The sequence below is a fragment of the Pygoscelis adeliae genome, unplaced genomic scaffold (assembly GCF_000699105.1).
Source record: "Pygoscelis adeliae isolate BGI_AS28 unplaced genomic scaffold, ASM69910v1 Scaffold542, whole genome shotgun sequence".
NCBI lineage: Eukaryota > Metazoa > Chordata > Aves > Sphenisciformes > Spheniscidae > Pygoscelis > Pygoscelis adeliae.
Genome location: NW_008824244.1, coordinates 56,963 through 70,771, shown reverse-complemented (window position 1 = coordinate 70,771; position 13,809 = coordinate 56,963). Strand labels below are relative to the sequence as shown.

Below are 13,809 nucleotides of genomic sequence, written 5' to 3'. Positions count from 1 at the left end.
GTGGCGAGACCTGGTGAGGGTGGACGTGTCCGCCACCGTCGCCCGCAGGGAGATGTATTTGGGTCTCCCACCCATCCCACAAGCCTGTCAGCCGTGGGGCCCCTCGTGCACCCCGACCGGCGCCATTCCCCCTCCCCGTGTAACGAACATGGGCTGAAGCGGAGGCTTTCCCTTTACCAGCAGCCCGAATCCCTTCTAATCGCTCAGGTCCCAGCTTGACGAAACATTTAAAAAGCGTACTTGACTCCGTCCCAATTCAGCAAGGCAATTAAATGCACTCATAAATCCTCCTGAAGTAAATGAGACTTAATCGTGGGCTTAGAGCTCAGCTGAATTCAGACCTTAGCAGCAGGGCAAGTTTCCCTTAACCTCTTTCCCAGCTGTGCGAGGCTGTCACATGCTTCGGCGTCTGAACCGAGCTCACCGCACCGACCGCGTCCTGCCGCGCTCTCCTCTAGCCCTTCGCCAATGTTCCCTTTACCTTCGCACCGAGGGTCACGCGGCCCCTCTGCCCTGCCGGTCTCTCTGCTCTAGGGCAGAAGAGCCCGTGAGAGCCGCAGGTTGGGAGCGCGCGTGGTGGAGGTCTGTGGGCGGAAGCGCGTGGTGACACAAGGGACTTCCTCCTCTTGAGGTTGGCGTCGGAGTTAACGGGATGCCTACGCGCTGAGGCGCTCCCAGCCACGAGGAAACCACGTCTCCTTTGGGCTGGAAGCTCTGAGTGGAGCTAGCTGGCCTTTTAATCCTTTCCCTCAAGACCGCTTATAGTCCCTCACGCTGTTCCCCTGCCGCGCTCGCCTCTAGCCCTTCGCCAATGTTCCCTTTACCTTCGCACCGAGGGTCACGCGGCCCCTCTGCCCTGCCGGTCTCTCTGCTCTCCAGGGCAGAAGCCCGTGAGAGCCGCAGGTTGGGAGCGCGCGTGGTGGAGGTCTGTGGGCGGAAGCGCGTGGTGACACAAGGGACTTCCTCCTCTTGAGGTTGGCGTCGGAGTTAACGGGATGCCTACGCGCTGAGGCGCTCCCAGCCACGAGGAAACCACGTCTCCTTTGGGCTGGAAGCTCTGAGTGGAGCTAGCTGGCCTTTTAATCCTTTCCCTCAAGACCGCTTATAGTCCCTCACGCTGTTCCCGTGGTCCCCCCCTGGATGCGAGTTCTTCCACGAGCGGAACAAGCGAGTCTCTCGGTGCCCAGAGCTACGAGACTCCTCTAAAGCTCTGCAAAACGAGAGACGGTAGATTTGGAGGTGGAGGGGCGCTGCAGAGGGGTGCAACACCTGATGAAGCCCAACCAGGGCCTGAGGAGGAGGTGTCAACCACCCAGGTCAGGTGTGCAGCGAAGACCTTCCCTGGGCCCCTCCCGTATCCTTCCCTCGTATCTCCCTCATCAAACTGAAAGGCAAACCGAGGAAACCGGTAACAAACACATCTCAGCTGGTCTTAGCTGCTGGACAGACAATGTGGGGACGTAAGAGGCTGTTTGCTTATTCATAGGGTAGGTAATGATTTATGCAGCGTGTGTTGGTTGTGCTTTTGTTTCCCGCCCTCACGCTGTTATTCCGTAACAGTCTGCGGCGGTTGATCAGCACGTGAAAATTAACTCGTACCGAAAAGTTTAATCTTCAAGCACCTTGAGACAGCAAGGGACGCATCGGGAGCGATGACAGCAGCAGAAAGGACCCGCGGCTTGTAGCGCTTTTTGTTTTCAGCAGCCTAGTCAAACGCCTGGCTCGGGTAGAAAGAGTTCTTTATTTTGTGTGGGAAGGCTTGGAGTTAATCAACTGTAACAGATGACCGATGGCTCCTAGAGACTCTTGTTGGGGCAGTTGTTTCACCAGGTCAAAGGCTTTCATCCCCACCTCACGAGCCTGGAACGAAAACGGAAAAGACAAAGTAATTGTCAGGAACTTGGCTTTTCCCAAGGTGTAGTTAAAATACCTGCAGCGGCTCATCCCGCGGGGGGGCGGCCCCGGCCTCCAGCCACTCAGCCGCCTGCTTCAGAGGGTGACCCGCACAAGCTGCTTTACAGGGGAGAGTAAAGCTGCCAGCAGATACTGTGTTTAGGATCCAGTGGTGCAGACGGAAGAGATTACTAACCCCGGCCCCCCGCGCTGGAGATCGTTACCTCCCATCTAACACAGCAGCTCATCTGAACATTCCCAAAGCTATTTCAGGAAAAAAAAAACCAGCTGTATGGACTCGGTCTGAACTAAATCCCTCATCTCCCTCGGTAGCTCTTCCAGGGATTAGGCATTCTCACAGTTATAAAGCCGTGCCTTTTTTCTAATTTGAATTTGCTTCTTTGTGTCTTCCAAACACTGACTCACATCATTATGGCTTTCTCCGATACAATGAAGAGACCATCAGTAATCTGTATTTTCACCCTCCAAAACACAGGCAGAAGAAACTCGGGCTTTTGAGTGCTTAGCCCGAACAAAGAGGCCTGATTTCCAGATGGTTACTGCTCAGCACTTCCTCAAAATCAACAATTTTTAACAGAGAGAATCGGGCACTCTGAAGTTAGCAGCCGCATCTGAAATTTTCAGCTGTAAAAACACAGGGGTGCAAATTCAAAACTGAATTACGGGGTCCGAGAGAGTGAACCTGCATTAATACAGTGGTAATTACAGGGAGCCTGGCTCAAGGAGAGACACGTGCAAGGCCCGTGCCTTGCTCGCTGCCCAACACCTGACCTGACGTCTGCATGCAGCCTGTGCCAGGCAGCTACGCTGCCAGGGTGTCCCAGGTAAAGGACGAACCCAGAAAAAGTGGATAACTACAGGATCCACTGTGGATGGCCTGGCAGAGACCAAAACAGATCCAGGGGGCTTTATTAGCCTTGACAGAGTGCAGATCGCGAGCCGGCTTCACGCAGAGCTGCCGAGGCAGCTTTGTCCTCGGTCATCCAGCGCCCCAAGGCTGTTGTGGACTCGGGAGAGGTGTCAGGTGAACGCAGGCAAGCGGCTTCATGAGCTGGGGCGAGCACTGAAACAGAGTTAGGCAACCCTCCTGGACCCTTCCGCCAGGCGAGACTTACTTTCGACAAATCCAGGACCAGGTAATAAAGCATGGCGAGAGCGTGCAAAACTCTGGCCGTTTCCCCAGGTTGTTGCTTTGGTGCCTGCTCTCTGACACCTAACACGGCATTCAGTACTCGGATTGCTTCAGCTTGCTGGGCTTCAGCTGCGTCAAGAACGAAACAATCGTGTTGGATGTATGTATGCATGCTAGATAATATATTCAAAACTGTCCAATTATCTCTTCTAGACATCAAAGCGTTTCTACTACAAGCATCAACGCGGTATCCCAGCTCCATGCAAATTCCACACCCATTAACAGATATCTTTTCATCCAGTCAGTAATTGCGTTGATTAGCCTTTAGTAAGGATGTGGAGTCATAACAGCTGCATGAAAAGAGCAACTTTCATGCTCCCGTCATAGCCGAAGATGGTATCGTGTAGCCCCGTCTTGGCGTGGCTCCTGCTGGATGGAGACAATGCCCGGGTAAAGGGATTTACAGAAACGTTTCTCTTCTCTGACAATATCCTTATTGGCCCGGACGGCAGAAAGAAGAGAAGGACCAGAGTCCAGCCTGACTTCAGCGGAGCGTAGGGCAGCACCATGCACGCTAGCGTATTTCCTAATGCTTTATGCACCTTTATGTCCTAGCGAGAGATTCCCCAGCTCCTCTCCCGAGAGTATTGTCCGGATTAATACATCCAATTATCAGTACACGCTGTTCCGTCGTGTCCTACTGCTTCAGAAGACAGAGTTGTAAGCCTGCCTAAGTGAGATGAAATGTCACTTTCACGTAATTAAATGGAGACAAAGGAGCTGCAGAGAAATGAGAATGTTGAAGTGGAATCGAATCCCGAAAGGCAAAATCTCGTATTGTTACAGTCACTGCCGAGGGCGCTGTGAAAAGGAGCACGTACACAAAAAGGGCAAAGCCCCGTTTCCACTTGAACACCCTCATTCCTAAAGCGGCCTCGTTTGTTTCATCCAGCACGATCCACTGAGCATCAACATCAGAAATACCCGCGATTCCGATTAAGTTTGGTCTACAGAAATGCCACGCAAAACCCAACGCCGTCAATATGAACAGCGGGATGTATGGACTCTCTAAAATCCCGTCTTCCAAACGGTTCTGCGCAATAGCGGTGCTTACTCATACAGTAGTCGCTGACTTCCTTGTCCTCGGTGAACGGAGACATTTCTGGTCGCGATGTGAGAATTTGCTCCTGCGCTTGAACTGACTTCACAAGAAAGGCATGCCAGATGTCGGTTACCTATCAGGAAACAAATGAATTATTTCACTTGTATGAATAGATGGTATTTAGCAACTAGTTGTTCCATAAACAACGTGTCCTGCAATGCACGTCCCTGCCGCAATAACCGGAGTGCCTGCTGGTTAGTGAGCTGGCTGCTGCCAAGCTGGATGTTTCACGCAGAGCTCGGCGGAGAGCGGCCCGTTCTGCCCCCAGCGGCAGCCTTAGCTGGAAGCTCGCTTCTCCGGCTGACTATTAATTTTCATCAAACTTGAACAAATCTAACCAAATTGTTAACCAAAAGCAAATTTGGCTGAAGTTTGCAAGGGGGACGGCGGCAGACTGCACAGCTGCCGAAGCCTCGGTTCCACAGAAAATCAAGCTCAACAAACGCAAGCTCATTTTTTCCCCAGTTATTAGAGCGATGAGGTAATTGTTACTTCCCTTGCTTCATCCCTCTGTTCTGACGATCTTTTATCAGTGTGACCTTCCACTGATCCTCAGCGTAAAGTTTACACGGCTCGTTTGTATCCCACTGCTGCTCAGCCACTCTTCCCTGGCTATGGAAACTCCTTGGCAACCCTCCCTACTTGCGGGACTCTCTCTAACCTCCGGCGCGGGGTATTTGGTAGCAAAGCTGGTTTTTAATGAGGTTTGGCTGCCCAAGTTGAAGTCAACTTGGATAACAATTTTCAACCGAGTGCAGAAATTGCTCTCTCCTGGTTTTAACTCAGAGAATTTAAGTATGAAAAGGGTTTCTGAGATTGATCCTAAAAGGCAACGCTGGCACTTGATATGGTCGCCATCACATCAAGGGCAGTCAGAAACAGGAAAAACATTGGGAAGAGAACAGAAAAAAACTGCCAAGTACATAGAGGATGCCCTTTGGTTTTACCAACCTCAGCATAGAGCGAGTTTGCTATGTCCATTTTGTTCTGGCGAAAGAAAACATTAGCCATGTGGAAATACCCTCCAGAGGCCTCAATGGATTTTAGCCCAAACGTAGAACTAGCAAGGTAAATCTGAAATCAATATTAAAAAAAAAAAAAAGGCGGAAGTTTAACGTTCGTATCAAACCCGGGACATTTTTCATTATGGATTAATAACATTGCAAGCATTCAATTTTTTTCTGCCTAACTATAGCGTTAGTTGTGCCTGATTATGACTGTAAAACGTGGTACTAAAAAAAGCTGTATTTTGGGTTTTATGCGAAGGAATGCAACACCCCCAAATCCCCTGCTCGCTGGGGCAGAGGAACCTTGCTTAGCACAGCGTGTTACCCCGTTGAAGCATGGGGCAGGTTTCCCACATCTCCTCCTCTCACTGTGCAACCCGTATGTCTCTCGCCTTCAAACGCACAACCTGCTGCCGCTTTTCAGCTCTCCAGTCCTGCCCGCGGCGCCCGTTCCTCTGCCCAAAGCCCCAGCCAGAGCCGGGGGAGCGGGAAGGCAGTGGCACATTCCAGCTATTCTGAGCTGGCGTGTGACTCTCAGCAGATCTCAGACACGCAGCCAAAGTTCAGGCAGGTCTTGGGCTGCTCTGACATACCAGCGACTTGCTAATAGCAAAAAACTATTACCCAACGCCCTTTCAGGCACCAGATCCAGGGTATCTAAAAAAAACCAATGGCACAGCGGGGAATCTCTCCCAAAAGGTTTACAGACTAAGCGAAGACAGGGTTGTACGTATTATAATAGAAAGGATCAAATTCTCGACCGTGTGTCATCATTTACGTCCACACAAAGCTACTATCAAATTCAACAGTAGCGAGTACACATCACTCTGCACTGGATAACTTTAGTCTACGTGGGACATAAATAGGATGTTGCGGAGTTCATCTGCCTTTGGGGGATCAAATGACAGGCAAAGCATCCTCAGGAACACAGCAGGCAATAGCCACTTCAAATCTGACAAACTGCTCTCGTGGCTAAAAAGATTGGGCTGGGGAAAACACTATTGAAGCAGACACTTAAATCGTTAAATAAGGCATTCATTAAATAACGGCTGACAGAGAACTGCTGTCTAACAGAGAAGCATTGAGGAAAATGACAGCCAAAATATAAAGTAACTTATCTGTTGAATAAAAGGCAACTATATCAGTTTGGGGTGGGGTGGGAGGATTATCTGTTCATCTCAGGACCGGAACCAAGCTGACAGATAAATCTATAAGCAGATGCAGTAAGGACAAGGTATATGTCACTTCAAGGGAACAAGGATAACTGGTAAAACACAACTTTGGTAGCGCATGGATACACAGGTGTCCTAGATCTCGACAGTTCAGGTGTCCATAACATGTATCCTCTCAGTACCTAAAATCAGGATTACAAATCTGTCTGCTGGGGCTTCCACATCGACCTGGAAATGTTAGAGAAGGAAGAAAAATTGAAGCGTTTCTGTATTTGAGTCGGCTTACATCATTGGCCAGGTGATATAAAGCCTGTTCAAAGTTTCCTTCAGCAGCACAGAAAAGTCCCAGACTACGATGTAATTTACACTGAACAGCAACACTGCAGTCTGGAGTTCTGAGGACAATCCACTGAGCTTGGGAGAGATACTTCAACGCCTCTGGAAAATGGCCAACACCTGAAATGACACGTAGAAATAAGCAGGATAAAGAACTTTTTTTTTATTTAGAAAATTAGAGAATACTGCCCATTAATCCTTTGCAGTAGCTTGATATGGAGACCTAGTTTGTGGATTCCCCACTTCTCCCCTAAGTGCTCCTTAGTCGAGCAGGTGTTCAGAATCTAATTTATGGGCAGGCTGAGTGTCTAGAGCTACAAGAGAAACCAGAAACTGTGCGCTGCATTCAATACCTCTGAAACACGTGTTCAAAACAGGTTAGCTACAGGCAGCCACTAATGACTCGTGTATTATCACACTAGAATTACTCATGGGATTTTCCTTCCCTTCTCTCGCCACACCATTTATGACAATCCTTCAGATAGCTCAATTCTGCCAGCACAGCATTGCGTGCACGCCTGTCACGGCAATGATTTACAGCGGTTTCTCAGTCCTTTACGTCTGCAGCTGAGGGGAGCAGCCCTCCACACGCAGAATCCTAATTTGACGTTTTTTATAAAGCATACAGTCAATGAGAAAAAGCTCCGCTTCAGGCAGACCGCGCTTTTGTGAATGAACCGAGGCACTCCTCTGATGCCCTGGCCTCAGAAATGTTTGCTGGTTCCCTGAGATAAGAGCGCAACCAACCACCCTCGGGAACTTAATGCTTTTGAGAGTCATACGAAGCCACAGAGGTAAAGAATGGATTTTCATACTGCTTCTCTTGTGGGAATCGGTAGAGATGGAGAAAACATTTCATTTGCTTTCATTGATCTCTCATCACCGATGAGTGATTCTTTTCCCCAGACCCACACAGAAAAAGGGGGGCAGGGTGTGACTTCTCAAATCTCTCTGAAATGCCCTTGAGGCAGGGCAGGGTAGAGGCACGGCACAATGTTGAAACGCAGAGCTGGTCCTTCCCTGATAAATGGTAAAAGGAAACCAGAAACCTGACCCACGGGAGGTCTTGCCCTTGCCAACGTTACTGTTTAGACAATACTTACCAGCGGAGGCCTCAGCCAAGAGGAGATAAGCAGGCACCAATTGCACAGAATTTGAGCCGTACACTTCAGCACTGAAACGCAGCGCATGCAAAGCTGCAGGTATCGCTTCTTGATGCTTTCCATCCAAAACAAACTCCTGGGCTGTGCTGTACGCCAGATCGATGACGTATTTCTGCAGGGAAACATAGCAATGGGACAGAGTGAGCAAGGGATAAGGAGAAATAAAACGCACGCTCTCTTTACATTCAAGTTTGCAAACTGTAAAACGGTGACTGCAATGTTCTTTCTGTCTGTAATTAATGGATGGAAATTAAAGCTGTCATATTAGAGCCTGGATTTCGTTCCTACTTCTAGCAGGAACAGCTTTGGACATCCTCTCAGGTCATGTGGTGTCTTATGAAACGAAGAATCCTTTACGCCTACGAAAAAGGGCTAATAAGGCTGCAGCAATAAAAGCTGTGAAGCACAGAAAACGATCATCACAAGACCATAGGAAAGATTAGACAAAGGGGCTACGGCGGGGTTTTGCTGACGGTAATAACGGTGACTCATAGCAAGGCAGCGGAGCGTATGGTTTGCCAAGCTGGTGCCAGCACGGCGCACCTCCAGCTGCATGAGGCACGGCCTGGAAGCGAGGAGAGAGCCCCTCGCACGGTGCTGCAGCTTCCTCCCACCCTCCCCCGGCCAGTTCTGGGCCGGGTATTTTGGGTGCGGAGTCTGGAAAGCCGGTCAAAATCAGAATACCCTAACGCACTTATACTCCTGGATGGCCATCACCCAAGCCGGGTTTGGCGGTCAAGCAGCTTTTGCAGGATTTCTCTTTGTTGTCAGAATCCATAATGCTTCCCCTACGTACGGTTGCTTCCTGCCTTTTGCTGCTTCTAGCAGTCCACGCCGCTCTTGGTCTTTTCACCCTTCGCCGCATCTGATCTATCCACCAGCTCCATAAAAGTACCTCCGTTCGAATGCCTGTTCATTGCCAAGAGCTCTACAGCAACTGTAGATCTTGTGCCCTCACAACGTGCTGAGGGATGCCGGTGAAGAAGAGCCAGGATGCTTATTTATCTATTTCTCTTTGCTTTCAGCGTAATCGTTGCCAACTCCCAACACTTCTGCGTCGGCTTTTCACACAAGTGGTGCAGCGGGAAAGCTACCTGGAAAGAAATCTTGTTGCTGGCGTGCCTAGCAGTGCTGCCGTGGTAAGTCAGCAAGGCACTCGCTCTTCTCTTGCTAGGAGGCACGGGCAGGCCCGTGCAGTGAGCGCCGGCAGAAAATACCGTTTTACCTCTCTGCTGCCTTCTGTTTTACAGCTGTGGCTGAGCAGAGGGCAGAAAAAACCAAATCCCAGTGCTTTTGGAGGCCAGGCTTTGGCTGAGCTTTAAGCACTTAGAGAGAGGCAGAAGGAATCATGCCACAGGTGAAGGAACACCCGCGAGTGTTTCCCGAGATAGAGGGACATCCTTTCTGGACAAATGAGACCTTCGAAGAACGCACCCCAGAGCGATAGCACCCTGCTACAGCAAGGAGCGCCAAGAGCTAGAAAACACAGTGGTCATCCCCTCTCTAGCCCCTGAGCTGCCAGCACACAGAGGGTGAAAAAGGCACGCACCAAAACCAAGCCGTGCTGGGGGAGCGTGTGGCGCCCAGGAGAAAGTCAGCACGTGCTCAGGGCAAGGAGCAGTAAAAGCTGTTATTTATCAGGCTGCCTCTTCTGTCCATGCCACTCTTTCTCTGTCGCAACTGGCACGGGCTTTGGTGCGTGGGTATCAAGCAGATTGTCATCTGGGGAGGTGCTGGAGATCAGCATCATTCTTTTTTTTCACTCCTTGTCAATAGGATCATTGCTGCTTCCCATGATGTAAGCTATCTTAAAAACATCTGCAGTGAGGACACGCTCAGGGTTAGACTCTTGCACAGCTCCCAGGAGGAGAAGAAAGGGCAGGAGACCTCAGAAGCCCTGCAGCACTGAATATCTAAGACTGCGCAATTACAAGCCTTGGGGGGATCGTTAGCTTTGGCCCTGCACTGTTTTTCATCTTGCCCATAGCCCCACGCCCCCGGACCTGCACACTTTGGGCTCTTTTCATGTGTGTTGCAATTACAGAGGTTTCTCTGAAGATGCCCCCACGCAGTTTTCCCCCAGTTGGGGTTTGCGGCGGCTGAGGACCCCAGCTCTGCTCCAGGTGGGAGCGGGGGGTTGGGAACACGCTTGGGGTTCGGTGCCACATTCATTTACTCACTCACAGGCACCAAAAATGATGGCGGGCTCGAAGAAACGACGACTTAAAGAGGAAGGCAGGCTTCCAGTCGGTTTGAGTTGAAACCTGCAGTCGGCGGGGCCAGCATCGCTGCTGGAGGACTGCTGTAGCTGGCTGAGGCATGGACCTTTTCCCGTACCCAGGGGCTGCAGTAAGCTGACATCACGCAGGCAGGTGAGGCTATTCTACAAACAGAAACTTGGAGTTCTGTCAGTTCGGAGGTACTGTCTGCAGGCACCCCCCCGGCTATGTTGACAAAAGCAGATTTCTATCAACAAAAGCTTTGGAAGTACAGACGAGGTATGAAACTCATAACCTTCTGGCTCTCAGCTTCATGCGCCTGCCCTTAAGCCACAGGGCATTTTGATGTGCACGAGCTTTCCTGTGTCCTGACTGAGGCTCGAGCTGAGAGTTTTCTAAACAAACACCGTGCGGGAGTTTGTGAAGTACAGCAGAAACGTTCAAAAAATAATAAACCTATGGGCAGGCTTTGAGCAGAAGGCTTTTTCTCTGATCGTCGTGAGACTACGTAGCTTTTCCCTGCGCTCCAAAGGCCTTCTTCAAAGCATTTTTGTTGGCTCTGTGAATAGGAAAATCATGAAGACACTGAGACGGGCAGTAAAATGAGGCCCGTAAATGCCCGCCCCCTCCCCCCCCCGCCCTTCCCACCCTTGTCAGCCAGTCTAGGCCCAATGCTGTCTACGCTATACCTTGCTGTACATAAAGGCAGACTCCATTTCAGGGCTAGGAGCTGCAGTCTTGCTGTGAAAGCAAACGGGTAACAAACAAGATGTTTCTGCCTTGGCACTCCTTTCTTAGGAGAGAAGGAAGACAAAGTGCCCCTGCACATACCGTTCCCAGAATCTATTTTATTTAAATAGTCTGGAGACAAAGGTCAAAGAACAAATGTAATAGGGTTGTTAAAGATCCTATAAACCCCTCTACCTCAAAAAAAAAAAAAAATCGGAGCCTGCTCTCTATGACTTTTCCCATGACGTCATTCCAGGCCTCAGCCCAAGCTGCAGGTTTGCAGCTGCCATCTGCTAACCTAGGTGTGCACTCCCATCAAGAGGAGTGACTCTCCCTTCTCCACCAGCCCCGTCTTCCTGCTGTCTTCCCCTGGAACCTAATAAAACCAAATGATTAGCTTCCAGCTGATCAAGGAGTACTTCCTTGATCTGGCGGTCACGTGGATTTCTGTCATTATAAAGCATAATTTTAGCTGCTATAAAATCAATGATGTAGTAACAGGTGCTTTCAACACCCGCGCTCGAAACGTACGTAAAGTTTCTTGGAAAAGCTTTAAGCAGTTAAGGATGCAAAAAAAACCCTGCCGCCACCCCCCCCAGTAAGACCAATTTTAACTCCGCTTCTTTGCAGACTTTATAAAAGATCAACTGAAACGTAACCTGGAACAAAGGAGCTTTTGCATTTTTCCTGACGCTTCTGGGACACGCTGTTCTAACACACCTTCTTCGGACTTTGGTCAGCAATCTTGCCCGTGATTTTCGAACAGATGGGATTTTCAAAACCAAACTGGGTTGTCAGCGCCTAATTCCTACAAAGCCTAAAAGGAATCTGCTGCCTAAAGCCTGTCGCAAGCTTTCACCAAGCGGGACTTTTGTCTACGCAGGTAGACTTTTGGACTTTCTCTTTCTGGATGCTCCCAAGAAAGGCTGCAGCAACGAGCCAGCCACCAAAGTACTAGCACCTGGCCCAGAAACAACCCTAAAAATAATACAGGATGTAAAACCCAGAAGATTAATGATGTTCTTCCCAGTGGCACCGTTTGACTGTAACCAGCTCACTTTCAGCTGTTCTGTTGTCCTATTCTTCTGCGATTAGGAGTTATGCAGCGACAGAACGATAATTTATTTTTATGGGCAAGATTTTAAGTAGCAGATGTATTTGGGTGGGTTATTTTATTTCATCAACACTATGGAAAAGCAGATCCTGCCATCCCATAAACAAACAAAAAAAAGAGTTCAAAACCGCGCGGGCTGAAAAGGAGCTGCACATCTGCACCGCCCACGAGGCCAAAAAGCAGAGATAAAAGACCGTACTTGGTGGGAAAGGGCGTTTGAAATTGGCCAGGTAAACAAAGGGAGGGGACTTCATTTCTCTGCCTCCCCCCGCTTGGAGAAAGGGGAATCCCTCTCATCAGCGAAGGATGAGGACAGCCTGTAAGGAGCAAAACGCAGCTGGATCCCGGACGAACCGGGGAGATCCAGGATTGCCGCCGCCTGAGGGAGCTCAGGACTTCGAGTAAGGACTGCGAAAAAAGGCAAGAGGCTCGTAGAAGCAGAGAGAGGATGCTCCCACTCCCCTTATTACAGAGTTTTTGTTCAAAAAAAAAAAAAAATTAAAGCTCTGCAACTACGTACCGACCAACCACGGAGGTGCCCTCCCAGCGCTACATACATCACAATATAGGAGGAAGAGATCTCATGAAATCTCACTGGCAGCACTTTGAAGCGGTATTCGGTTTTTTTGTACATACCTGCCTTTTCACCAACTGTTCCGAGCCATGTTTTCTTTCTTTTTCAGAAAGGAGGAAAGGGAGGGATGTACGGATTGGAATCAGCAGCTGGCATATCCGCTCGTGGATACTAACCCAGTCAGCTTTTTGATGATCTACATCACTAACAAAATAAGGGAAGAACGGTATTTTTGTTTGCTTGGAAATGATGTAAGGAAAGATTATTGCCTGCTTTATCTTCTGGACTTTCACCACAAGAATTACCCACAACAGCCGCCAGCCTGTGGGTATCACGGAGTACCTAATATATACTTGATATTCCCAAACAGGAACACAGCGCTGTCCTGCCAAGTGAGCATGATTCTGCATGTTAAAACCTTATTTAAATCACTCGCAAAACTCCTGATACAGTTAGGTTTGAGCAAATGCCTGGCTTTCAACAGTGCGGTACACAAACCTCCCCCCCAAAGCCAAAGAAACCCCAAGTCATTGTGAAACCAATGAAATATATAGTTAACGTATGACTTCACTGAGGACCCCGTGGAAGATGTTTGTGTAAACATCTAGAAAGCTCACTGCACCGCTCTCTGTTTGATGCGGGCACCACTTCACGTGGATAGGAACGCTCCAGCTGAGCGATTGCTGAGCGTGCCCGCTCCAGTTCCCGCTACCCTGCCTGCTGAGCCGCATCCTGGGCCTTCTCCCTGCCTCCCTCCTGGGCCTCATCCCTGCCTGCTGAGCTTTCTCCCAAGCCTCGTCCCTCCCTGCCACACGGGCTTCATCCCTGTGCCCTGAGCCTTGTCCTGGGGCTAGTCCCTGCCTCTTGCCCTGTCCCTGTGTCCCAGACCGCGTCGCAGGCTTTGTCCCCGTCTCTCAGTCCTTGCCCTGGGCCTGTTCCTGCCTCCTGGGCCTCGTCCTGGGCATTCTCCCTGTGCCCTGAGCCTTGTCCTGGGCCTGTTCCGGCCTCCCGGGCCTTCTCCCCGAGTCCTGAGCCTTGTGCTGGGCTTTCTCTCTGCCTCTTGCCCTGTACCGGGCCTGTTCCTGTCTCCTGCGCCTCATCCTGGGCCTCCTCCCCGTGTCCTGAGCCTTGTCCCAGGGCTAGTCCCTGCCTCTTGCCCTCTTCTGGGCCTGTTCCTGCCTCCTGGACCTCGTCTTGGGCCTCCTCCCTGTGTCCTGAGCCTTGCCCCGGGGCTAGTCCCTGCCTCTTGCCCTGTCCCTCTGCCCCAGGACCGCTCCCGCCTCCTGG

The 13,809-nt window shown here is 50.2% G+C and overlaps 1 protein-coding gene across 1 annotated transcript; it reads right to left on the bottom strand.

Moving 5' to 3' along the window:
* Positions 1-1,726: 1,726 nt before the first annotated feature.
* On the bottom strand, positions 1,727-13,622 carry ZMYND12 (zinc finger, MYND-type containing 12). The gene is made up of 8 exons (XM_009335245.1): positions 13,594-13,622; positions 12,585-12,726; positions 7,827-7,998; positions 6,674-6,843; positions 5,160-5,282; positions 4,161-4,281; positions 3,030-3,175; positions 1,727-1,860 (listed from the first exon to the last, which is right to left on the bottom strand). The coding sequence occupies exons 1-8, from the start codon at positions 13,620-13,622 to the stop codon at positions 1,741-1,743; spliced, it is 1,023 nt and encodes a 340-aa protein (XP_009333520.1). The 3' UTR covers positions 1,727-1,740.
* Positions 13,623-13,809: the final 187 nt, after the last annotated feature.

Excerpts from the sequence above, each read along its gene's own strand:
- ZMYND12 (XM_009335245.1), bottom strand. The coding sequence starts at position 13,622 with ATGAGGCGCAGGAGACAGGAACAGGCCCG. Across the intron at positions 12,727-13,593 it reads AGGAGACAGGAACAGGCCCG|TGATGTAGATCATCAAAAAG; the intron begins GTACAGGGCAAG and ends TTATTTTGTTAG. Across the intron at positions 4,282-5,159 it reads CAAACTCGCTCTATGCTGAG|GTAACCGACATCTGGCATGC; the intron begins GTTGGTAAAACC and ends GTTTCCTGATAG.